Source organism: Ruditapes philippinarum, unplaced genomic scaffold, assembly GCF_026571515.1.
Source record: "Ruditapes philippinarum isolate M1 unplaced genomic scaffold, ASM2657151v2 ctg2060_1_1_1_1, whole genome shotgun sequence".
Lineage (NCBI taxonomy): Eukaryota > Metazoa > Mollusca > Bivalvia > Venerida > Veneridae > Ruditapes > Ruditapes philippinarum.
The window spans coordinates 19,788-45,632 of NW_026862190.1; the positions used below are offsets into that span (position 1 = coordinate 19,788).

The 25,845-nt window shown below is 32.1% G+C and overlaps 2 protein-coding genes across 3 annotated transcripts; both read left to right on the forward strand.

The window, feature by feature from the left end:
- The first annotated feature begins 1,706 nt into the window (after nt 1-1,706).
- On the forward strand, nt 1,707-21,054 carry LOC132718213 (neuronal acetylcholine receptor subunit alpha-10-like). 2 transcript variants are annotated; one of them, XM_060701858.1, is made up of 8 exons: nt 1,707-2,359; nt 12,300-12,469; nt 13,256-13,300; nt 14,537-14,646; nt 14,973-15,196; nt 17,826-18,014; nt 19,441-19,569; nt 20,792-21,054. In XM_060701858.1, the coding sequence occupies exons 1-8, from the start codon at nt 2,317-2,319 to the stop codon at nt 21,025-21,027; spliced, it is 1,146 nt and encodes a 381-aa protein (XP_060557841.1). In that variant the 5' UTR covers nt 1,707-2,316; the 3' UTR covers nt 21,028-21,054. The 2 variants fall into 2 exon arrangements, with proteins under 2 accessions (XP_060557841.1, XP_060557840.1); XM_060701857.1 differs by lacking the exon at nt 20,792-21,054 and having other exon boundaries at nt 1,768-2,359; nt 14,973-15,187; nt 19,441-19,599.
- A 347-nt stretch (nt 21,055-21,401) lies between these two features.
- Nucleotides 21,402-24,394, forward strand: LOC132718214 (neuronal acetylcholine receptor subunit alpha-9-like). The gene is made up of 2 exons (XM_060701859.1): nt 21,402-21,622; nt 23,255-24,394. Exons 1-2 carry the CDS (start codon nt 21,428-21,430, stop codon nt 23,633-23,635), a joined length of 576 nt encoding a protein of 191 aa, XP_060557842.1. The 5' UTR covers nt 21,402-21,427; the 3' UTR covers nt 23,636-24,394.
- The last annotated feature ends 1,451 nt before the right edge of the window (nt 24,395-25,845 follow it).

Consider the following 25,845-nt stretch of genomic DNA (forward strand, 5'->3'; position numbering starts at 1 on the left):
ATAAACACAGATGATTTTAAAAGTTGCTAACTTGATACAATGTATACTATCCTTGAAAATATTTTCACTTTAATATCTAGATGTTATATCACTTGTTTAAACTAATAAACAGTACACTCTATAAACAGAACAATACAAATTTTATTACACGTAAACTGTACAGTTTCTAGTTTTTAACAAAGAATAATAAATCTATATAGTATAATATTGAACGATACATATAGGATGAAAATAAATGAAATTTTATGTATGTATAACACAATAATGATGTAGGCGTAGACCAACAACTTTTATGTGCAATGATTTCAGATCATTCACTTAATCTGCCTTTTTCCAGAACAACTATTTTATTATAACTATTTATTTTAACTGTGAAAAAAAATACTGAAAATTGAAAAGCAAAATTCAAGTTACATATTTTAGGGTTTTGGACCTCAGTGGATTTCTTTATGGGACAATCATAGTTTCACTACATGATTTTTCTAATACAATTTCTATGCATGACACATTTTCCTTTCTTTTATGTTAGATTTGTACGTCATATGGCGATTTCCAGCTTTACTGATGGAGGAAGACTTAATTTTAAAGGTGCCTCCCTGTGAAATATTTCAGGCACGAACGGGCACCCAAGGAGAACCACCGACGTTCCGAAAGCAAGCTGAATAGAAGAATCCAAAGTCCTTGGTGAGATTCGAACCCGTATTCTGATATAACTATCTTGATACCCTGAATAGTATCTGATAAAATGTATCGATATTAGTGAAATTTACTTACTTGATGCTCAATTATGCACTCGTTATATATACAAATATATATGAAAGTCACAATGTTCCATAATGTCAGGGAAATAATGTACTTTCCTCAAATATTGAAACTAGTCCTAAAGGTTCATGAGGATGTTTGCATTGAAAAAGGTTACATGGCCTCAATAAAGCATGCATTAACTAGTACATTTTATATAGACAAACTAAATGAAAATCTGGTAACAAAGTGATCCCTAGGAAGCATTAATCACAACAGAATTACAAGAGAATTGCAGACTCGGTTTGATTGAGTCTGTACATGAGGGATAATGAATACGTGCAACATCCCTCACGCCCCTTAGCACCGGCTTGAGTGGTACTCAATTTTCAACACTAAATAGTGCTGGCATCAATGATCCCGATGGACCAGAAAAATATAACAACACTGAAGTGAAGTATGGGGCAACTTTTTACAGCTGCCACACAGCACTTGACACCTACTGTTGTGAAGTATAAAAATCTGGTAACAAAGTGATCCCTCGGAAGCATTAATCACAACAAAATTACAAGATAATTGCAGACTCGGTTTGATTGAGTCTGTCAATAAAGTGTATATGTAATTGTAACTATTTACGTGATAGAAAAAATAGGCAACTATCCTGCATTCTGACGGGCTTTTCGACCATTGTTATCGGTAAAGATCGAGATGCATGATAAGCGATGGACTAATAATTACCTTTTTATCAGTCCACATGTTATATTTTCGGGTGCATACCGGTGCATTCACTGAAAATCATACAATACACTATCACAAGTCCATTTGAAATAGTGTCCAATCTTGAGTGGTCTTGTTTTGATAATGCATCATGGAAATTCTATAGATTTCTTTTGTTTTTTTATGAATTGATAGTGTACATTGATATGGGTAGGAGAATGAAGGGAAAGGTTAATAAGTTTCACTCCTATTTTATTATCTAAATGAAAAATATTGTGTGACGCTCAGTTGTTATATAACACTGCTAGGGTCGCTCTGGAACACTCTATTCAAATACACTGATAACAAACTTTAGGAACGATTTCTTGGACTGGTAAAATTTGTGGTTGAGATTATTGATTTATAAATGGATGAAAAAAAAAGTTCTTCTCTACAAGCAGGGAAAAAAACAAACGGTCATCTTAGTGTACCTGTTCGGATTTCGGATATTACTGCCTTTTCTTCTCCTGAAACTTTCGCGAACATCAAGTAAACTTGCTTTTTCCATTTTCATATCTAAGTATTAACCATGAAACTCAAATAACAAACGAGATTTCGAATTTAACACTTTTGCAGACGATTTACAAACATTTAACTTACGCTTGCGCAGTATGATTTCCGCTTGGTATTTCAGTGGTAAATGAGACAAACCGCAAGCGTTACATTCAAGTATTTTACATGGATTAAACGTTGCTTGCGCGACATATTTTGTGAAAATTGATTCAATATTAACTAATGTTGGATGGTTTGACAAAAAACGAGGATTTTATTTTCTGTCTGGATGTTTTTCTTTACTGGATTTATATGTAGAATTTTCATATGAATTCAGTTCTCCTTAACTTCAAGTTCTGCTATTTTGCAGGTAGGTCTTACTTTATTCTTTAATGAGATTAAAGTTAAATACAATTGGCTTTGTTTTCTGTTCAAGTGAAAAGTGAACAAAGTAAGGTATTAACTTATATATACATGTATACATATGAAAGGATTTGAAAATGATTACTCAAACACTTGGCTTGGTTTATATTTTAAGCATATCTGTTCAGAAATTTAGATCATCTAGTGTTTTTTTTTTTCGCGTGTGTGTCTTTTTTTTTACGTAAAATCACTAGTTTTTGTTATGGTTCGGTAAGTTTATCTGTGGTATATTTTATTGCAAAATGAGATAATAAAGGTATTTACATAAAAAATTATCCATATTCATTATACTAGTCAAGGTTAGCTGACATAAATGAAAAGTATTGAATGTGTTTGTTATCACATTCTCATTATACTTTAAAGGTGTGGAGCGAGTCATAAGAAATCCCCCCGAGTCTGTGTTAGATTTATTTAAGATATTTAAAATTTGAGTGGGGGCAATATTAGCGCGAAGTTTTTATAGTTACTAACTGTGCACGGTCGGGATCATGCGTTAAATACATTAACTTTAATGGGTAAATTACCGATTTTAAAGTCAGTTTGACATTGAACATGTTGAAACTGTTCATTGATAAATGATTTTCAATGAAAAGGGATATCTGAGCTCTTAAAAGTTTCCACTTTTTAGCACGTGGTTAGACTGTTTGTTAAGAATAATTCATTTAAATTTGTTTTCATACCATTAGAGTTCGCATCTTTTGTAATAGTTACTGCCTACTATATACTTATAAAATGCCACATTTATCATATTATGCAGTTATTCATATAACCAGATGTTCTAGGTTAGCCAAAATAAAACGCAATTTGATACTCTAGTTTAGAAATATAGTGTCACTAAATTAATGCAAAAACTATGAATCATAATTATAGTCTATATTAAGTCGTTCTTTTACTTTGTGTTACTTGTATATACATAGGAAGGTCGTTTAGCAATAAAAGTTGTATAGAAAGTCTTAATATTTTACATGTGAAAAACTGGAAAGTTGACTATGCATATGGATTACATGTATCAGGTACCAGTCCGTGGGATTAAATCTTATCAGCCAGTCAAGCTCGTCCGAAAAATATGATCATGTTTTTTGGCAGTAACCCCTTATTTTTCTCCATGATGCATATTATGGTCCCATTAGCCTCCCGGGCATCAAAATAGTAAACATCAGAAAACTCGACATACATTTCAAGTATCAATCATAGTATCAATGAATTCAAAATTTATAGGTTAATAACCTTTCAGGACATGAATGGTGACATATCCGGGGTCCTGGAAGGGCGAATGGACCCTCATTAAGCATTGAATATTACATACATTTATATTATAAAGATAATATTTTGTAGATATATACGGACTATACTGCTTATTTACACATGGCGTCCTTAAACAAAACGGAAACAGATTAGTTGCTGTAACTTCATTAAACAATGTTTATTTGATTCATAACACAATCCAATTCTATTCTTGATATACATACATGCAAACAGTTTATGACACATTTTCTTGACATAAGCATGGTTACATTGTCACAGTTAATGACAAATTATAACGTTTCGCTCGCATAAATGACTATATGATAAGACAGAGTTATTAACATTGATCCTAGTCAAATAATTGTATTAAATTGTCGCTCCGTATTTCCGTTAATATTTTAAAGCAGTTTGAAATCGTAGATAGCCCGCCATATTGACTCTTTCTCATATATCCATGCGTATACTCTATGTCGATGGAAACTTATTTTATATGTTGTATAACTAGTTTCAAATATGTTATATTGAAGTTTTCGTCTATCGTTATACATTGTCAAATCAAAGCAGCGATCGTCCAGATTCATGCTAATTTTTCATGACAATTTAAAAATAATAAAATATAGTAAATAATTTGCACTTTGCAAACAGCACTTACAGTTCACGTAAATTTCCAAAATAAGGTCGAAATAAACAAAATTAACCTTTACTGCGTTAGTCACGCAGTAGAAATATGGTGCAAAATACTGCAGGCCTTAACTGTATATAACATGTAAGTTATGACTTGAATCTGAACTTGTATTACTTTTGTTAGATTTTAGCACATTTTTATCAAGTTTAATTTTCTTGAAATAATTTGGCTCATCTAGAGGCATGCAGCTTCACAAGTTAACTAATAATTTGTGTTATTAAGATAATAAATCCACTCAAGTTCTTAAATGACACGGATTCCCTCTAACAGTAACATGATAATTAGATAAAAGCAGTCTTCATTTGCAAGGGTACAGTCAAGTTAGTGCTATTTTTTGCAACCCAATATTTTGTACATAAAAGAGCAATAGTCCATACGCCGTGCCTTTGATGGTCTTTATGCTCTTTTATATCTGCAGACGACTCGCTGATACTTCCGGTTTAAAGTTGAATTTAAAAATAAAATATTATATGATATTACGCGTCACGTTGCTCATCGAATTGTGCACAGATATCTGAAAGGAACGCTAACACTTGACCTTGGCATAATGATCATATAAGGGCGCCATATTGACAAACTGATGTGCTAAGACCCAAGGTAAACACATGATACTACTTAAGTATAACTCGAGTTGAAACATTTTAGAAACGTGTTAAAATAAATTACAATACTATAAAACATTGTTACAAAAAAGGTTTTCAATATAAAATGATAATATTTGATAATTGTTATTTCATAGATCCATTTTGATACACTAGCGAGGTTGGACTGGAAATTAATATTATATTTGATACAGGTCTAGACAAATAACTTGTATGCAAACTCCCTTTCAGATCATTCGCTTCAGAATTATTATAATGACCAAAGCTTGAAAAACATTGCAACACTTTCACTCAAATCGGGCTAAGAATAGCACACAAATACGATTTTCAATTTATTTGAGAATATTTCATTATTATCTTTCGCATATCTTTTTGTTTTAAGTGCAACCCCAGTTGATTTAAGTAAGCAATTAAAGCATTATGTTGCACAGGTTGTTGCTTCGTTAAAAATATTCTCATTGATGGCACATTGGCAAATACTTAAACTTTTTCATAATTCATAAAAAAGACAAAACTTGCACATAAAGTGAAATAAACTTGGCGAAAATCAAAGAATTAATATAATAGTTGGCGTACATGATAACATTGTTGTGGCGAAAATGATACGTTACATGGCACATAAGGCACCAAAGGCAACATGCAAATCTTCGACAAGCACACACTATGTGAGCCGCGTCACGACAAAACCAACATAGTGCGTTTGCGACCAGCATGGATCCAGACCAGCCTGCGCATCCGAGCAGTCTGATCAGGATCCATGCTGTTCGCTTACCAACTCTATTACAAGTAGAGAAACTGATAGCGAACAGTATGGATCCTGATCTGACTGCGCGAATAGTCATGGTCTAGACAAATGCTTTTTGCAAACCCTTATCGATCGTTTGCTTTGAACAGACATTTAATTGAAGCTTTTTGCTGAGATGAAATAATATAAATATCATCAAACAAAAAAAATGCAAAACTAAACAAAAGAAAATAAAATATGATGATCAATATATTTTGAGTTTTTATATTCGTATGAATGTTTGGTATCTTTTCTGACAATCACAACCAATTGTTTTGTTTTTTTTAAATTGATTTCACATTTTTGCCTACTAAGAGGTGAAAAAATATCTGTTCGTTTTGTGCTGTTGTTTAAAATGGAATAATATTAATTGCTTAAGAAGTATGTAAATAACTTGGTTATTCTGTCGTCGAAACACGTGCTTACACTCACCATGACAGTCAGTTAATCTTAGTTACTGTTAAACAAACTAGGATAGGTGAACGAGGCATTTTGCCAGTCGTTTATACTCTGTAATTTTAAATGTTTTGTGTTAAAATATTGTTATGAGTATATGAGTATAAAGTTGTTAGCAATGCATTACTTTCATGTTATGGTCTATCAAATTCTTCATATCATGCATATACCAACTGTACATTCGATATTGATAAAATAATATCATAAACGTAACACATCGGTACTGCATTGTATTGTTTAATCATTTGATGCTTATGACAGTCTATATTATGTATATAGATAAGTTGTGTAAATGATTTTAGAGATGTTGTGAGATCATTCATTCTTATCATATGCAACATATTTAACCCATGCGACGAACATCGGGCAGCTCATCCCTTCATCCCTGCCGTCCTATCATGATTTGTGCTGTTCGCTATTTAGTCAGTAAATTTTCTATTTGAAATTCTCTCTAAAAATTAAAAATTTCCTTAATATTGCAAAATGGACAATACAATATCAGAATTTTAGCATAAGGTTATATTGTAGCACATAGGAGACATGTGGGGTCTGATTTATTACTTCGTGAATAAAAGGAAATGTTAAATTGTGGTTTTGCGTTACTTTTTTATCATTTCATTGGTTACATATCTTTTGAACTTTTCTTTTGAATTACTTCATGACCACGAGTTAACGCTTTATGTTTTTGTTGTTGTTTTCTCTACTGTTTTATTATATTGTGACCACAAGATAAAGAAAAAAATCCAGTATGTTCGCTCTTTTATTCATAAAAAGTCTAACTATAAACAAAATATTAAAATAATAAAGCAACACAGATGAAAGCACGCAACAATGCCACCATGTAACAATTTAAACACACATTTTGACTTTCTGTTGTTTTATTGTTGTGGTCTTAATGGATATCATTGGTACCAGGAACGGATCTGCGAGTATTTCAAGAAGTTTCTAGCTTCGAACACAATTTAACTGAAATAAATTCTATGTGATCTAACTGTTAAAGATTGTATATCGCTTATGTCGGTGCTAGGGGGAGGGTTGAGAGATGTTGCACTTTTCCATTTATCCCTGATGAACAGACTCAATAAAAAATAATTATTTATGTGATTTGGTTGTTTTCACTGTTTCGGAGGAATCTCCCATTTTCCACATTTTATGACAATTCAGTTCATTGATATTTTCATGAAATGTGATTAGCTTTTCCAAAGTATCTGACCTGCATGACATTTTTCCAGATTGAAGAAATAGTTTAAAAGAAGCTGTACAAAAGCTAGTTTATAAGCATAAGTAAGAATTGACTTAAATATTTGACATGCACAATTTGTTACCATAAGTTAGTCATGATAATAGTCATAAATAACTTATCTTGATGATTTCGTGATGTATCACAATTTATTTAAGTGGCGTACCCTCTTATAATTCGGATAACCCTTTTTATAATTGTCCTTGTGATTCGTGATAACACTCTTACGAAAGTTTTTTTTCACTAACTGATAAATTATCCCCTACAGTGAATTCTAATTTAAAGTTCTTAAAAGTTACATGGTATGTAAAGATCAGTGGTAAAAAGTTATCTAATCATTTCAGGTCAAAAACAAGTTTTCAAAAAGTGATGTATGGCATACGTGCACTCATAAAAGTACGTGAGGTGCTATTTGTTCATCTTATATTGTTGAACATTATAATCTCAACTTAACTTTGACTTAAAATTCAACTAAACTACAACTTGAAAAAATCAACTAAACTGCGACTTAAAATTATAGCTTAAGTTAGATATAATCAGTAGCGTTGTTCCAAATATATATCAAATTAAGTATGATATATTAAAATTTTGTAATTTTTATTTACACACTTCATAAACAAGCTTTGCGGAAGTTAAATAGTATACGGAAATTTAAGTGGCCCCACTAAAAGTAAACACTGTGTATAAATGAAGATTTCGAGATGAAATCAAATATTTATCCCTCTCAGTGTATTTAAATTTTATTACGTGCAAAAGAATTTAAGTCATTCATCATTTCACGAACCCGATCCTGCTAATGTGGGTATTTAATATACCATAATGCATCCTTGTTAGTAATAGTTTTATGTTACAAAGTCAACAGATATTGTTGATTGAAAAATCTAGCTGCATATTGACAAATTATATCAAAGAAATTTTAGTTTCACCTTCTAACTACTGATATTAATTATCTGTCCTGTTTGAAAACAAAAAGATATTATCTCGGGAGCGAGAATTTTCCTTCTTAGGGTGTACACCTAACAAATAAAATTGTATACAACGGTTCTTGGGTTATGATAAGTTTTGAATTATATGGAACTTACTTTCCTTAAAAATACTCTTGTTCTGTTCCAAATGATAATTATTTTATAAAAAAATCGCCATATTATGTAAAGATATTATGTTTCCACCAGAAAAAAGCGAAATTTCCAATTTGAACGATCTAACTTTGTTGACAAATGCTACGGGTACTCAAATAACGAGCGACGATTGCAAAGTTTCAAGAAAGCCCATAATATGTTTCATAAAAAGAGCAAACACTTTAAAATGAGTAATATAAATGTATGAGGAAACTTCATATATGTATATAGACGTTTTTACTTTGATTTATGCACATAATTATACTGTGTGAAATATGCATATTACGTTTAAGCAGAATTCTCTCGTTATGAATTACGTGTTTACAGACGTTTTTTTTCTTATTATTTATTTAAGACAATGGTAAAGTGCTTAATGATTTATGATGAGCTACTTACGATATATGCCATAGTATCTTTGCTTCCAGAAAATGTTACCTAAGTTTTTGCAAGGTTTCCCTAACTTTTCGATTCAAAGGTCAGCTTTAATTTTTACAGCTCTTTTTTTCTTGTTTGAGTTGGAAGTTTAATTAACATAATATCTCAGCTACCGGCACCTTGTTCATGATTTTTCTTTATTATTTAATTCATTTTTTCTGTATGATTGTCGTAATTATGGATCGCCGCTTTCCTTCACATTATATAATTTTAATTGAAACGAATATGATGTCTTTGCAACCGGTATAGAGCCTGGTCAGCCTGCACATAAGTCTGTAGTACCTCAATTTTTGTGTTTTGATACTATGATCCCTCATTTCATTGGACTGTCCCAAGCACAAGGGGAGGCAAATCCATTACACAAAGTCAGCAAGTAAAAGCTGCGAGCCTCCAGGTTAGCCAAAATATTTAAACAACTTTCGAATTCAGAAAAATGTAAGATTTTATGAAAAGTGTAAAGAATCAAGATTCAAGTTATAATTTGCATGTTTTGTGCAATTAATGAATTATTTCGCAGTAATTGTCACCATGTATTATTTCTACTGTGTTTATAACACAGCAAGTGCTGTTTATGTATATTTTAATCTTTTTGGTAATTTACGTGGTTTGTTAGTGGTGCGTGCAATATATAAATAGCATTCTTTTTTCACTTCACAATATTTCACTTTTAAATAAATTTTAAAAATTTTCATGAACAATAGTATGAATCTGGGAGGTATGCTTCTTTAAGTGTTAATTCTGACACGTTGATAAATGCATTTGGTTTAGATAAATTGAACTTTAATTTGAGTTTCTAGTTATTGATTTCTCTTTCCTTATTCGTTCATATACGTTACTAACATTAACTATGTTTGTATGGAAAGGCATTTTATTTTTATACCCAAGAATCTAACACATGCATTAAAATTATCTTTCCTTCGATTGCCAGAAGGGTTAAAAAATGCACTTAATGCAAGTGCGACTTGATATTTAAGATAAGAAACAAATAAAATACCGGATATGCATCTCAAAATTGCAGGTGTCCCGGTAATCCGAAAACCCATTGAAAGTAATTTATCATATGTCCGTGTGCAGTTTGCACACTCTTGAACTCTTGAGATTTCTATCTTATCTCGATCAATGTAAAAAAAAAATCTTCAGTTTTTTTTAAGTTTTACCAAATTAAACACACCTGGTGCAATGTATTACAAAAAAAATGTAATTTGCGTAAAATTAGTTCATGTTACATGTAAAGGCCTCATTTACGATTTAAAATATAATCAACGCCAATTATAAAATTAATAATTTATTAAAGATACTGATTAACAATCTTAATTTTAACGGAGATTGCCTAAATATACAGTTATTTCAATACCTGAATTACACTTATACCCTTATTGATCACTCGCGGATAAATCCAGATAAAATTATAAAAAAATGTGTTGCATGTCAATTTGAGCTAATTGTTGATCGCTTGCTGTTATCAAGAGGTTACACAAAGTTTTATGGTGGCTCATGTCGTTTGGTAATAAATCGCTTTGTGTCCGGAAAATAAGAAAATCCGAAGAAAAAAAAGATAAGGTACAGTCCAACTTTGGAGTATATTTTCGTTTAAATATTTTCTTATTCTCTAGAGGACGATAAAATTAGGCCAAGATACCACATTTGTCCTTGGCTATTATTGTCCTTGGCTATCATTGCATTTTCACATTCGCATTTCCGCATTGATATGCTTTTTGGCTTTTTCATATTAATTTTTTTGCATGTTCGTGTTATAGCTTAAGGAACAATGGCGTTATATTCAACCAAAAGATTGGTTAATGATATGAATAATATTAACATTTTAATTAAAATTATATGTTATCACAGTTTTCTAAGCCTTCTCCGTTGCTACTGATTTGCGCGTGAGCTTTTACAACCGGAATACAAGAATGAGACAAAAAAAAGTTATCAGAAGTACTCTAGGACATCTTCAGACTTTACAGTAGAGCACCCGGAAATTTGAAAAATCGGGCATAAATGTTTAGCCGGGGCTTCTTACTTGCAACTTTCCATCAAAATAAGGTAATTAAGCTAGACAATGAAAATCACAAATTAACAGATCAATTTGTACGAATGAGCAAATTATTTGGAAATTTTACTCAAAACTACTAGATTTTAAACAAGAAGTGATGAAAAATGGACAATGAACTTGTTTTCTGACACATAATACAATATGTTAGGCATGCTTAACCATCAAAGTTTAATCTAGCACCTCAAACACTTTTTTTAAACATGAAAATAATCATTTTAGACGAGTGTTTCTTCGGTTGATACAAACGTTTCCGACAAAATCCGTAACGTTTTCCAGGAACTCCGTAACATTTTTTTTCATAAGAACTCCATCCTCTGTCTAACAGTTCCTCCTCCATGGTTTTGCAACTTACAATTTCATTGGTTACAAATGTATATTAAAAACGATTTTAAAACAGCTATGCCAAACAAAAATCATTGATATAAATGGTGAACTGCATTTAAATACAGGCATTTTTGTGTAAATATCTCTTTGAAATACCTTACATTATAAACATTTAATGATAGCAGCACTTGCAATCGTATAAGACAATTAGTAGGTAATTATCATCCATGTTTATTTAATTCGGAGGAAAATATGAGAAATCTTTTTTATATAGATTTATGTATTTCAGTAAAGATTCCAGCAAATGTAAAACCATTTTTTTTCTGGCGCCAACGCTTTCGTTTAGCTAATTTCTGCAGAAATTCTGCAGCTAATGCGAACCTCTGATGATGCAAAAACAATCATGTTAAAGTTAAAATATTTCATTCAAAAATTTCTTAAAATCTCTGAAAGTAATCAACATAGAAGGTATTTAGAGTATATTGGCTTCATATTAATTAATGCAAATAAAAGAATGTATGCATTTATTTCGAAAAAAAATCGCATCTTCAAAACATATTATGTTCACTTTATAGACAACGAAACTATCTTCTACGCAATTTAATAATGCAAACCATTTGTACAATTTACATGTATTCTATAAACTGAAATATTTATTTATACAAGGTTGGTGTTGAATAACTTCATTACAAATTTTAAAGTCTATAAACAGGTTCATTCAAACCCGGGCAATTATGATTATCAAGGTGTTTATAATTCTCGTTTTAGCAGTACAATAAATACTTGTGGTCTTTTTTTCAGCCAGTTGTCGTTTTAGTTTGACCTATTCACATTTCAAATATATCTTTTATCGTTTATATAAGGAGGAATAAATATGTTCATCATTCAAAATCTTCTATTGCTGAACGATATAGTTCATAATATAATGATGTTGTCTGTTTTTAGTTCTACTGATACTACTATGGCGGGAGACTTCCACCAGTGACGTCATATCGGCTGCTCTGCACGTGAAACTGTTTGAAAATTACAAACCTGACTTACTTCCGGTGTGCATGACAGGTCCTAGATTTGTAAACGTCAGTCTGAATATAGCCCTCAGACAAATAATCAACCTGGTAAGCCTTTTACACAATAGTTATTAAAGTCAACGAGAAAATAGGAAAAGAAATGATGATACGATCTCTGGGTATCTCAAGTGCACAAAATTACATTTGTCAGCACACGTTCAATTAGAAGTAATTATAAAAAATAGCAAGTTTTACAACTTATCACCGTTAGACTATTATGTGTATTTTCATGCAATTTGAGGCCTATTTACAATTCACTAGTGGGTAGTAAAAGCAATTATTCATATTACCATAATTGGTTTGCAGACGACATGTTTTTAATTCTATACCAGACTTGTATTTTCCTACTATGCTTCACTAGGGTCATGATATGGTGTTATACATTGGGTGCATTCTGATTATGCGTCTTTTGGTGAAAAAAATAGTTCATAACAAACATGAAAATGACTTTACAAAAGATCATGCTTTCATGAATAGAGAATTACAAATAAAACTTTAAGTAAAATAAATAAATAAACGACAAAAACTAAGTATTGCGGTTGAATAAATCATTTGACTTTTATAAAAGAATTGTAACCAAAGAATTGTTACAAATACACTTATTACATTAAGTTATAGAAAAACATGGAGAAAATATTCTTTGACCTATTGAAGCCTTATTACTTTGAAGTGTTTGTTATTTACTATACTCATAATAATCTTGATGTTTGAATTATTCATAAGAATGTTTGCTTGGTAAAACATTGTGTAAGATAGCAAACAAAATACTTGTCTTTTCATATTTATTTTACAGTTTTTCTCAAACATAAATATTTTTATACCAATCCTTTACAGGACGAAAAGGACCAAGTTCTGAAGACAAATGTGTGGGTCCGGATGGTATGTAAACTTATGTTTTCAATGAATAAAAGATATCGATCGTAGTCATTTTCGTCAACACTTCCTAGATAGAATGCTCGTCTATTGCTGTAGATAAGTACATTAAGCAAACACCTGTGCGCTTTGTTCAAACATAATGCAATGTATTTCTTTGGAAGTAGTTAAACGAATTTGATGCCAAAAACTTAAAATGCAAGCAAAATACCTAAGTTCGATTAGTGAATAGTTACGTAGTTACGCAAGGCTTCATGTTAATTGTTTAAGAGTTTATCTAAAAAGTTCAAATCAACTGTACAATGTCTTGTTTACAGATAATAAAATACAATACCGGAAGTGACATATCTTACTTAAAGTTGCCAAAGGCCATTATGTTACTCAAAGTTTCTCCACTATGTACTGAACATAAGTAAGATTGCTCGAGTAGTGGTTTAAAACCGATGTCTCTAAGGTCTAACATATTAAAATGTATACGGCGGAACACTTGAGTGTACCCTACTTATGGTGCTCTTGATATAATGGCATCATTATTAAAAAGTAGCTTAAGTGGGAGACACTGAATTACAAAACCTAGACTCTTCTTTTTTTCTTGTGCGAAATTAAGTTTATTTTGGCAATGGTCAGATACAATGATGACTATATACCTTTCAAGTTGGATATCTTTGACATCATGTCATTATTCAAAATAATGTATGTTTATCATATTAAACCAATGTAGCCTTTTACGACTATGTGAAAATGATATTAGTTAATATTGTGTCTGACATTCGCTGAAAATTGTATGTTTTACGCTGTTATGTTTTTATTTGACATCATTCTGATTTACAGCTTTTTGCCTCTATATCTATTGTGCGGATAAAGTATCAAATTGGTGTTATTTGAGAATTAGAAAAAAATGCTTATTGAATATTTGAATAAAAGAGCTATTGCATCCTCTCCCTTTACAATTTTACTCAACTCTTATTATTTTTTAATAGAAAAACATTTTTAAGATGCCCTTTATTTTTTTAAAAGTATCATAACTTTTAGGTGACAAGGCCTCTTTACGTATCAGTTTCAAACGGACTTAATGAACCTCCATATGCATTTTGGAAAAAAGTTTTTCTCCTTAAAGGGAAATCACCATACAGTAGATATCATATCTTGTGGAATTGTCAATAAAAAGTTTTTCGATATGATTTAAAGCTAAAAATATAAAAATATATGTATTGAATAATGATAGCAGTTTTAATGATGCAGGGTTGGAATGATTGTCAGTTACGGTGGAACGTCACAGATTATAATGGTGTGGACCATCTTCGTGTACCTTACAGTGCTGTATGGATACCTGATATTGCACTTTACGATAGGTAGTTAAATTTCTATCTATGATTTATAATTCTATTATTTAGCAAAAAATATTCCACAGCAAGCTGCTGTCAATGATTGATTTCAACGTACTTACGTCCATTTTGAGAGTCATAAATACATAAAAAACTAACAATATAAACCGACAGATTTTGTCAAATATTTTATGGCTAAAAGAGCAGAATAATTCAATACAGTTATTTATCGGTGCATGACAGTTTATAAAGTTATTATGTTCAGTTGTTATAACCCAGCGATTATTATTCAAGAAAATTTACACTGTGTACAAATACATGTATTGTGTATATAAATATTTATATATTTACAGTTCTAATGAAGAAGTAATGATGCCTGGTTTAACTGATTACCGGGCCCAAATTCTACACGATGGCAGCGTCCAGTATAATTTCCCTACGGTATTTAACAGTGTATGTCGTGTGACGGTCACATATTTCCCGTTTGACACGCAGTCGTGTAAACTTAAATTCGGCTCGTGGTCACACTCTCAAACAGATTTGGACTTTTACCCTGTTTCTCCATCCGGTAGGAATGGTGTGTTTACTTTTGCACTAACTTTCATTTCTAGCTTTTCTGACCATACTTCTGTCGTGGGAAACAAGCGATCTTTCTATAGATACTGTTCTGTTTTGTGAATGGTCCTTGAAATGTCATTTATTCAATATAGATTTGAGAAATGTCACTTTTAAGGGTACTTGGTCAGCAATCTTGAGGTTTAGAATATACAAATGTATTTGACATTATGCAAACAATATATTTCTTCAGTTGGTATCAGAAGTAAAGTAAACATTCATAAGAACACGTATTTTGTGTTTACATATGCTTCATGGATGTACTTAACATATTTGATAATACTTTATTCAGGTTAATGAAGTATTAAGTAAGGTTAAACCTTTAGTCAAATCTCTTCCAAATATGCTTTATATACAAACCCAGACTCATATACTAGTATGTCTTACTACTCCTGACGTTCAGAAAAAACAACAAAACAAAACACTGACTGCTATCATTGTTTCTATAAATATCCATCCATCAGAAACAAGTTTCAGGAAACGATGAATTTATAACATAAGATATTGCAACAAAATCGCTGATCAGTGAGTGACATTTCAAGCATCATTTGCACTATTTGCACTCTGTAGTTTTTGTATTTAATGTTGTTATAATTGAACATGTAGTACATTATATTCGGACTATAAACATGTATTAAAACACTGCGGTTGCGATTATACAATTTGATACTAGAATATTACCACGTACTTATTCAGCTAATATGGTGAAAGAGTTAGACGATTTTATTTTTATATAAATATATCACTTTAAATACAGAACAAAACTGAGATTTGAAGACATCTAAGTTTAAATATTGAAGGTTATGCTAGCTTACATATTCGTTTTGTGAAAGTAATACATCAAATGTTATTACAAAGATAGTTTGAGAAATAGTGCCATAGAACGTATATGTATAATATGTAATTGGAACACTTTTCAACTGATGCAGAAGAATAATGCATTTTAATCATGTAAACATGTCATGATAAATGTACGCTATCCTATAAAATAGATACCACCATGTGTAGTCAATCATTATGAGTTGTTCCTCCTTAGAGCAGATTTACGTCAAAATTGTTCCACCACCATGCAAATAATACTTTACTTTCACCCATTTTCATTTTATCTTTGTATTATAAAGTCTATTGTTTTGTAAAGTGATGAGTTAAACATCTGAAATCTTAATTTGTCTAGTGTTTTTATTCCTGCTAAGTGTTTGAAGCAACCAAAACAATCAAAGTATAATGTAATGGTACGCGATGATTCTGATCAAATGGCCTATATGTTTATAATAAATCACTAACAACAAAACAATAACCGTATATAATATAAAATAGTTCAATATAAATATAACAGTAGTGAGTTTGAAATAGTAACGCTTTATAATTAATGAAAATACACACATAACCATTTTTATATTCCGTAACAATATATCTGGGATATGTTTGCATTAGCACAATATTATAATATATATATTGTATCTATTTATATTTACCACTTTCATTAGACTAACGGATATCTATTTAATAAAACAGAACAAAGAAAATTCAAAGATTAGTTTTCTTATAACATTGTCTTCGTTTCTCTTGACATAAAACAGAGATTCAGCACAATATATCAAAATTAAATATGACGCTATAAACAGAATGGACTTTGTAGGCAATAAAACAGCATTAATAAAGTTTATAAGACTTGAAACCAGTGTGTCACATATCGAAATAATACTGTCATTGTTTTTCAATGGATTAAAAGTGGCCCCATGACATATGACCTCATCATATCATTACTATAATACAATAACACACTGTAATAGCTTCATATAAAGAAAGTATACTTCACTGTTCCTCATAACGATTTGGTATAAAGAAACCAAGAATTATTAAAACATCCCTAAGTCACATGATGATGAAGGTTTCATCATAATAAATTATGTCGAAGATTTTAAATGTTATTCAAATGTTTGTTTTCTTTACTTAATTTGATATACTTTTCCACATTTAAGCAAATCTCATCGATAAAAATAAGTACACAATTTTGTAAACAGACGCACCGCAGCTGAAAACATCTTGGGAACAATATTTTCTTTACAAAATATATTTTATCAATGCACCTGTCTGTCTCTGTATTTAAGGTAATGAGATGAATGGAAAGCATGATGTGGCACGATGTTTCAATTTTAATCATGGTACCCGGCTCACACTGTGCGATTTCTTTGGTGTTGTTTTTAAACTTAGAACAGAAATTAACAACAATATCAATTTGTAATACACTTGTGACAATTATCTTAAATTTTGTTACATATAAATCAAAATATACCATTTCATAGGATTGCAGCCTTTGTTTTATTACTTGGTTTAAGGATAAAGACATTCCTTAATATCCACAATATGTTTAGTAAACAATTCATTCGAAATTCTGCTTATCTTGTAAATATTCCCATTTTTAACTTTCCATTTTGGGGATATCATAATTAGACATCCAACAGTGTAAAGCTTGGACAGATATGCCGGCTGGTCTTGTTTGCTACTGGTGGCAAAGGCTAATTACTGTCTGTTCCAGAAGATCTAGGGTTAATATATAAGCAAAAGTGTAATATTCTTATATTATGTAGGGGATCTGGATGACTTTATCAACAACAATGAATGGGTAGTTAGTGCATTAACATCGACACGAAATGTGAAGAATTACACAGAACTGTACACGGATGTTGAGTATAGCATTATTATGTCAAGAAGGTCCTCGTTCTATGTGATGACAATGATGTTTCCATGTATACTTGTTAGTGCTATTGCAGCGATTGGTAGGTTTAATTATTTCAGCCGCGTCATGACAAAACTAACATAGTGCGTTTGCGACCAGCATGGATTCCAGACCAGCCTGCGCATCCACGCAGTCTGATCAGGATCCATGCTGTTCGCTATCAGTTTCTCTACTTGTAATAGAGTTGGTAAGCGAACAGCATGGATCCTGATCAGACTGCGCGGATGTGCAGGCTGGTCTTGATCCATGCTGGTCGCAAACGCATTACGTTGGTTTTGTCATGACGCGGCTCATTTGTTTATTTCTGAGTTTAACTATTATAAAACATGCTCTCAGCGTATCTTTACATGAGGTGCAAGACGTTTGCATGGTAATGGAATATTCATGAAGCAATTATGTATATCCTAGCGTAGGTTTGAACATACACATACATTGAAATAACACACAATCATTTTACAAATTGAACAGCTAAAAAACTCCAGTTTGCGGTTTTCAACTATATGATTTTTTTTGTTTTTATTGCTATCGATGCTCTCTAATTGTTCACAACTTTAAATTATACAATGCACTATCATGCAGACATATCAGCTAAGTGCATTCTCAAATTAATTCTTCCCACTCGTTTATCATTCAAACTTAAAATATGTATTTTAATTCATACATGTAAATAAATGATTATCATAAATAAATAATATCTGGTCACTCAGATACGAAACGTGTGTTATAAAATTGTCGGAATTTTCTGATATGAATTATGTGACTGTCATATGTGACTTTCCAAGGGACCTTCAGAAAAAGGTCACATATGACAGGGAGTCTCTTAATAGTCACATAGAATATTAAAATCTAAATACCATCTATCTGTCTATATACCATTGTGACTTAACATATATACTGTATAACCGTGTGAAGGAATAATATCTAACCAATTTCAAATAAACATAGGTACTTTAAATAGTTGATGTAAACAAAATTAGAATCCCTGTAAATTGAATATAATCGCATGTATATCATACAAAATTTAATTTTATTTTTTTGTATTAGATTTATATTGAATCATTATGGTACAAAAATAAACTTGAATGTGATGCATTCAAATCCTTAAAATAAATATCATACTTTTAAAAACATATCCATATCCAAAGGTTTTTCTAGTCTAGTATCAACATTTTTCCGTATTATTCATGCAGCCATAGAAAGGTAAATTAAAAAAGATGCCTAAAAAAATCTTCCGTTTGCACTCCATAATTTTTAAAACACAAGTCCTTTTCCAGTTTACTCAGGTCATTTTGTTCATTACACATGTGACCTCAATGTGTTAACGCACATCGATTGCATCATGCTTACCATATTTGGCAGTAGATAGTAGACGCTACGTCACTTGATACCTGTATACATGTAATCCGTGTAATTGATTGAAGAGTACTGACTACTGGATTATAATTGGACTTAATTATGTATTTCAGGATTTTTACTTCCATCTGAAAGTGGTGAGAAAGTGTCGTTAGAGGTTACAGTGCTATTGTCACAAGCTGTGTTTTTACTAGTCATTTCTGATTTTCTTCCCCCGTCCTCAGACAACTTTCCAATTCTTGGTAAGTAGTTTCTTAACTGCGCGTGTATTGTGATATGATTATATTATAGATCAAAGTAACATCGGAATGAGATAGATGCATGAAGTGCATCCAATGTCGGCATCATGCCAAATAATAAAATTAATTTGTACCAGAACAGGACTCCACATAGACAGTCTATTATGAATGTGTGTTAAATGTTAAAAAAATCAAAATACTTGAACAATTTGCTATTACTTTCGGTTTCTACAAACATAATTATAAGTATACAAATAATGTATTGTTTGCTTTTGAATCTATGAATTCACTTATTTTAGGTGGGCATTTACTTGATTCTTGTCAACAACTCCCAGCATTATATTATTATTTGTTTACATGTCTAGTTTCTTAGCGTACGTAAGACCGAAATACCGTATCCGTTCTGTGTATTCATACTATTGTGTTCGAGGTCCTTATCCGAAGACTGACGGAAAGGGCCGGGTAGTTGCGATTGGCGATCCTGGTCTCCACATTTCAGATAATTTTATTGTAACCTATTTACTTAATTATCTGAAAGTCCTCACCTTTTACAACACGTTATTATTCACAATATGATAATCTATTAATTGCATAAATATGTATTTCAGGATTTTTACTTCCATCTGAAAGTGGTGAGAAAGTGTCGTTAGAGGTTACAGTGCTATTGTCACAAGCTGTGTTTTTACTAGTCATTTCTGATTTTCTTCCCCCGTCCTCAGACAACTTTCCAATTCTTGGTAAGTAGTTTCTTCCCTGCGCGTGTATTGTGATATGATTATATTATAGATCAAAGTAACATCGGAATGAGATAGATGCATGAAGTGCATCCAATGTTGGCATCATGCCAAATAATAAAAATAATTTGTACCAGAACAGGACTCCACATAGACAGTCTATTATGAATTTGTGTTAAATGTTAAAAAAATTGCTACTGCAACATATGTTTTGTTCATGCTTAGATTTACAGTTCAGTTTACATTCAATTTTTTTTTTTTTCTTTGAAAAATATAAGTTAGATGTAATCCCAAGTTCATTTAATAGTTTCTTGTTGTTTTCTCTCCATTTCTTTCTTTTTTTTTTCTTTTTTTTTTGAATTTTTAATTGAATAGTATTTCTGCAGTTTAAACCTTCAATTACGGATTTATATTACATGTAATATAAATCCGTGCTTAAATGTATATTTAAAAAAAATCTTTTCTTCAATTGTTTTTAATTTATTTCAAAGGTACTTATTTTGCGGTATCAATGTTGCTAGTCAGTATGTCCTTGGTGATGTCAGTTCTCGTGCTGAACGTGCATCATAGAGGTGACGTCAAGGGTAAAATAGTTCCAAAATGGACGCGGAAATATCTTCTGCGGCACCCAAAAACGTGCTGCATGAGAACAGAGTATGACCTAGATAGTACGTCCTCTGTATCTGACAATAAAAATAGCAACCAGGTAATGTTTTTCAGTAAATGATACACATTTTATGATATAAGTAATCGGCTTTTTCATCAGTGTCATGCTTAATTGTATAAAACAGACTGGAAGGAAGAAGTGTTTGTTTATAGCTGTCGAGAAAAAGAAATTGTGTAAAAGCTATTTTTACCACAGTTCAGTTTACATTGGTTTTTTCTTTGCAAAATATAAGTTGGATGTAATCCCAAGTTCATTTAATAGTTTCTTGTTGTTTTCTCTCCATTTCTTTTTTTTTTTTTTTTTTGAATTTTTAATTGAATAGTATTTCTGCAGTTTAAACCTTCAATCACGGATTTATATTACATGTAATATAAATCCGTGATTCAATGTATATTTAAAAAAAATCTTTTTTCTTCAATTGTTTTTAATTTATTTCAAAGGTACTTATTTTGCGGTATCAATGTTGCTAGTCAGTATGTCCTTGGTGATGTCAGTTCTCGTGCTGAACGTGCATCATAGAGGTGACGTCAAGGGTAAAATAGTTCCAAAATGGACGCGGAAATATCTTCTGCGGCACCCAAAAACGTGCTGCATGAGAACAGAGTATGACCTAGATAGTACGTCCTCTGTATCTGACAATAAAAATAGCAACCAGGTAATGTTTTTTCAGTAAATGATACACATTTTATGATATAAGTAATCGGCTAGTTCATCAGTGTCATGCTTAATTGTATAAAACAGACTGAAGGAAGAAGTGTTTGTTTATAGCTGTCGAGAAAAAGAAATTGTGTAAAAGCTATTTTTACCATTTATCATTCTGAGAGGAATATGTATTACTTTCTTTGCGAGTGGTCTTGTGAACAGGTTTAAGGTCTCTACTAAAATGTTCCTTTGACACAGGTAGCTTTTAATCAATACATTGTATCTTATTATCAGTATATTTATGATATATTGACATTATGTGCATTCATTAACCCAATATTAACCTCATTTGCATACGCCCTTCTATATTTAATATTACGTCATCCGGTCCATAAACCGCATACAGACCGGGACGGTCCATAATTCTTATATGGACTGGATGACGTCATTTTAAATCTTAAAGTTCGGGTTTTTTGCCTGTTTAATTTGATTAACAAAAATTGAATAACAAAAGAAGAGCATGATTTTTTTCTGTATTGCTTGAAAATAATAATAATTAATCCGACTAGGGTTTGAGATATTTCATACACTGAACAAATAAATTATTATTTGAAAGCAAATTAAAGTAAAAATGTCAGCAACAAAAGGGATGAAAGGATTTAGATTCGGTATAATACATGTATAACAAATAAAACATGGCCTTTCGGGCAAAATGCAAGTTTACGGACTGGTTGGTCAGACCTCGGAAGGTATATGTCCCTCAGCTGCGCTTCGGGCCATATACCTTCCGAGGTCGGACCAATCAGTCCGTAAACTTGCATATTGCCCTCAAGGCCATGTATTATTTGTTAATTATTTCATGAGCATTTTGTGAAAAATGGCTGTTTTCATTTAAAAAGCCTCCTGTTACAAGTTCAAATTGCTATGAAACTATCAAAAAGTATTCAATACTGTTCAAACTTGGCACAAGTATTGACTGGACCATGGCCTTTTTAACTGCGTACTCAATCTTAAATATACTGTAACCATGGCAACGAGGGGACATCTCAAAATTGCCGAAAATCACTATTTTGCGTTGATTTTTCCATCAAAACTGATTTCAAAGTGCTGCAACTTCTCAATGGATTAAGTTATAGTCATAGGCTTTTCAACGTTGGTTACACGTTACCAGAAGGTCGACCTGAGGCCATTTTAGCCTCTCACAAGTCCAAAGTTTTCTTGGAGATGAGGGGTCTTCAAACCCCCAAACAGAAGGGGCACATCCAGCCTCTGGCACCCTTTGATGTATCTATTTGATAGGGAATGACGCCGAAAAAGTGATCACTTTTTTAACATCATTTCTTAAACGAAAACAACTGTTTGGGTCTAAATAAGGCATTTTTTTCACTTTTTGAGACCTCAAGGGGGGTGAAAAGGCGTGAAAAAAACGTCTATATGAAGAACAGGGTTAAGCAGACACAGATTATGTTAAGATATTACATACAGCTTTCCTATTAAAATGAGCAAAACATGTAAAATTGATGTATTAAAATATATTTTAATTCGGCTGAATGCCCGTTTTGTTGGTATAATACATGTGTTTGTAAACAACATTGGGTTTATGTTTTTTCAACAATGTGATTATTGTGAAATTATTCCTTTTCAGTTACATACCATAGAAGAGACAAATATTGACACCGTCATAAGAGAAAATGGAATCGGACTTATGAATCATACCTCACGTCCATTAAATACCGAAAATCCACAGAAAAGATCGCAACCGCGGCTGAAATCACTCCCGCAATTATCTTTTGACCAAGAAAGTTATAATACTCAACTTTCTGAACTTCTCCTCCGAGAACAAAACAGAACTTTACAACACATTGAAAAACACTTTGTTCACACGGATGGCAATGAGGATGAACGAGAAGAATGGCAGAAGCTGGCAAGAATATTAGACCGGATCTTTTTACTCCTCTATGTCGTCTGCTTTGTGATCATAACAATTGTGTTTGTTGTTCAGTTAAATTCTAATCCGAATACATGACTTGAATAATGATATTTTACCATTCAAGTAAGTCACAAAATAGTGCAATATTAAATTCAGACAAATGTATTCAAATGGAGATGCGTAAGTGGCATATTGACAGTATTTTACTATTTCATCGCTGCGTGTGTGTAGTGTACTTACCTAGCTTGTCCATTGTCAAATCAATTTACAATCTAGGATCAAGTGACTGTATTGGATATTGTATGGCTAAGAATAAGTTTTGGTTTGCTCTATACTTCTAAAAAACGTTGCCGCTAGCACTCGAAAAATTGACATTTGAATATTGACATGTAAAAATGTACGGGACAACATAGATAAAACTTGTTTTATGTGTTTCTATAAGTAAGAGAATTCAGTGTTACGTGTACATTGCATATGTTTAGTGTAGGTTTATGGAAAATGACGCAGAAGAAAAGAAACAAAACTAAAATTAAAAAAAGACACTTACAAACTGTAATGGCGGTGTTTTCTAGCAGAGTTTATAAAGCTGGATCTGCGATTAACCATAATAGTGACTGATTATATTAATTATGTGAATAGCATATAATGCATTGTATATTTAAAACGGTCGTCTTATAAAAAGTGTTGGAAACCTAGTCTTTCATTGTGTGTCAACAACCTGACAAGGTATCTATTGAACAATACATTGTCAACTTGTTAGAGACATACACTGCTTCAGTTTAACTGGCAGAAAATCCATAATTGTCGTATAATAATGTTAAAACAGTATTTTGCCAAAATAAAGATCAAATGATATTTGTATATGTTCACTTGTTTTATACAACAAGCGCAATGACTGTTATACGCCCGTTTGAAAAACGGGACGTATTATGGGAACGCCCCTGGCGGGCGGGCGGCGTCCAATTTTGTCCGGTGCATATCTCCTACATATATGGAGGGATTTTAATGAAACTTCATAGAAATGTTCACCACTATGAGGAGCAGTGTCGTGCACATGAACCAGGTCTCTAGGTCAAAGGTCAAGGTCACACTTAGAGCTCATTGAAAAATGCTTGTCCGGAGCAAAACTTCCACATGTATAGAGGGATTTCAATATTACTTGGCACAAATGTTCACCATTGTGAGGCGGAGTGTCGCGCGCAAGATTCAGGTCCTTGCGGCCAAGGTCAAGGTCACACATAGAGGTCAAAGTTCAGATAAAAATATGAAGATGTGTATATGGACCATTTAGTCATCATTTATTGAGGGATTGTAACACAAATGGTCATTATCAAGACTATGGCTGTGATACATATAATTTAGGTCAATATATACAAGGTCAAGGTCACTAAAGATGATGAAATATCCAGATTTTGTCCGGAGCATATCTCCTACACGCATGGAGGGATTTTAATGAAATTTCATAGAAATGTTCACCATTATGAGAAGCCATGTCACGCACATGAACTAGGTCTCTAGGTCAAAGGTCAAGGTCACACTTAGAGCTCATTGAAAAACGCTTGTCCGGAGCAAAACTTCCACATGCATAGAGGGATTTCAATATAACTTGGCACAAATGTTCACCATTGTGAGGCTGAGTGTCGCACGCAAAATTCAGATCCCTGCGACCAAAGTCAAGGTTACACATAGAGGTCAAAGTTCAGATAAAAATTTGAAGATGTGTATAGGGACCATTTAGTCATCATTTATTGATGGATTGTAGCACAAATGGTAACTATCATGACTACAGGTGTGACACATTTAATTTAGGTTAATATTTGCAAGGTCAAGGTCACTGGAGATGATTAAATATCCAGATGTTGTCCGGAGCATATTTTCTACATGCATGGAGGAATTTTAATGTTACTTTATAGAATTGTTCACCACCATGAGACGTAGTGCCCTGCACATGAACCAAGTCTCTAGGTCAAAGGTGAAGGTCACAGTTAGAGCTCATAGAAAAACGCTTGTCTGGAGCAAAACTTCTACATGCATAGAGGGATTTCAATATAATTTGGCACAAATGTTCATCATTGTGAGGCTGAGTGCCGTGCATAAAATTCAGGTCCCTGCGACCAAGGTCAAGGTCACACATCCTGTGCATATCTTCCCTACTGATTTGTTTTAATGTTCATTTTACAACACAGTGCCAAGGATAAAAACTTGCTTGCTAGATAACACTTATCCATAATGCCCCCATCTCCATCTAAAGCTTTCGTAAACAGGCGTATTTTGTGACTATGGCACCCTTGTTTAAAACTATATTA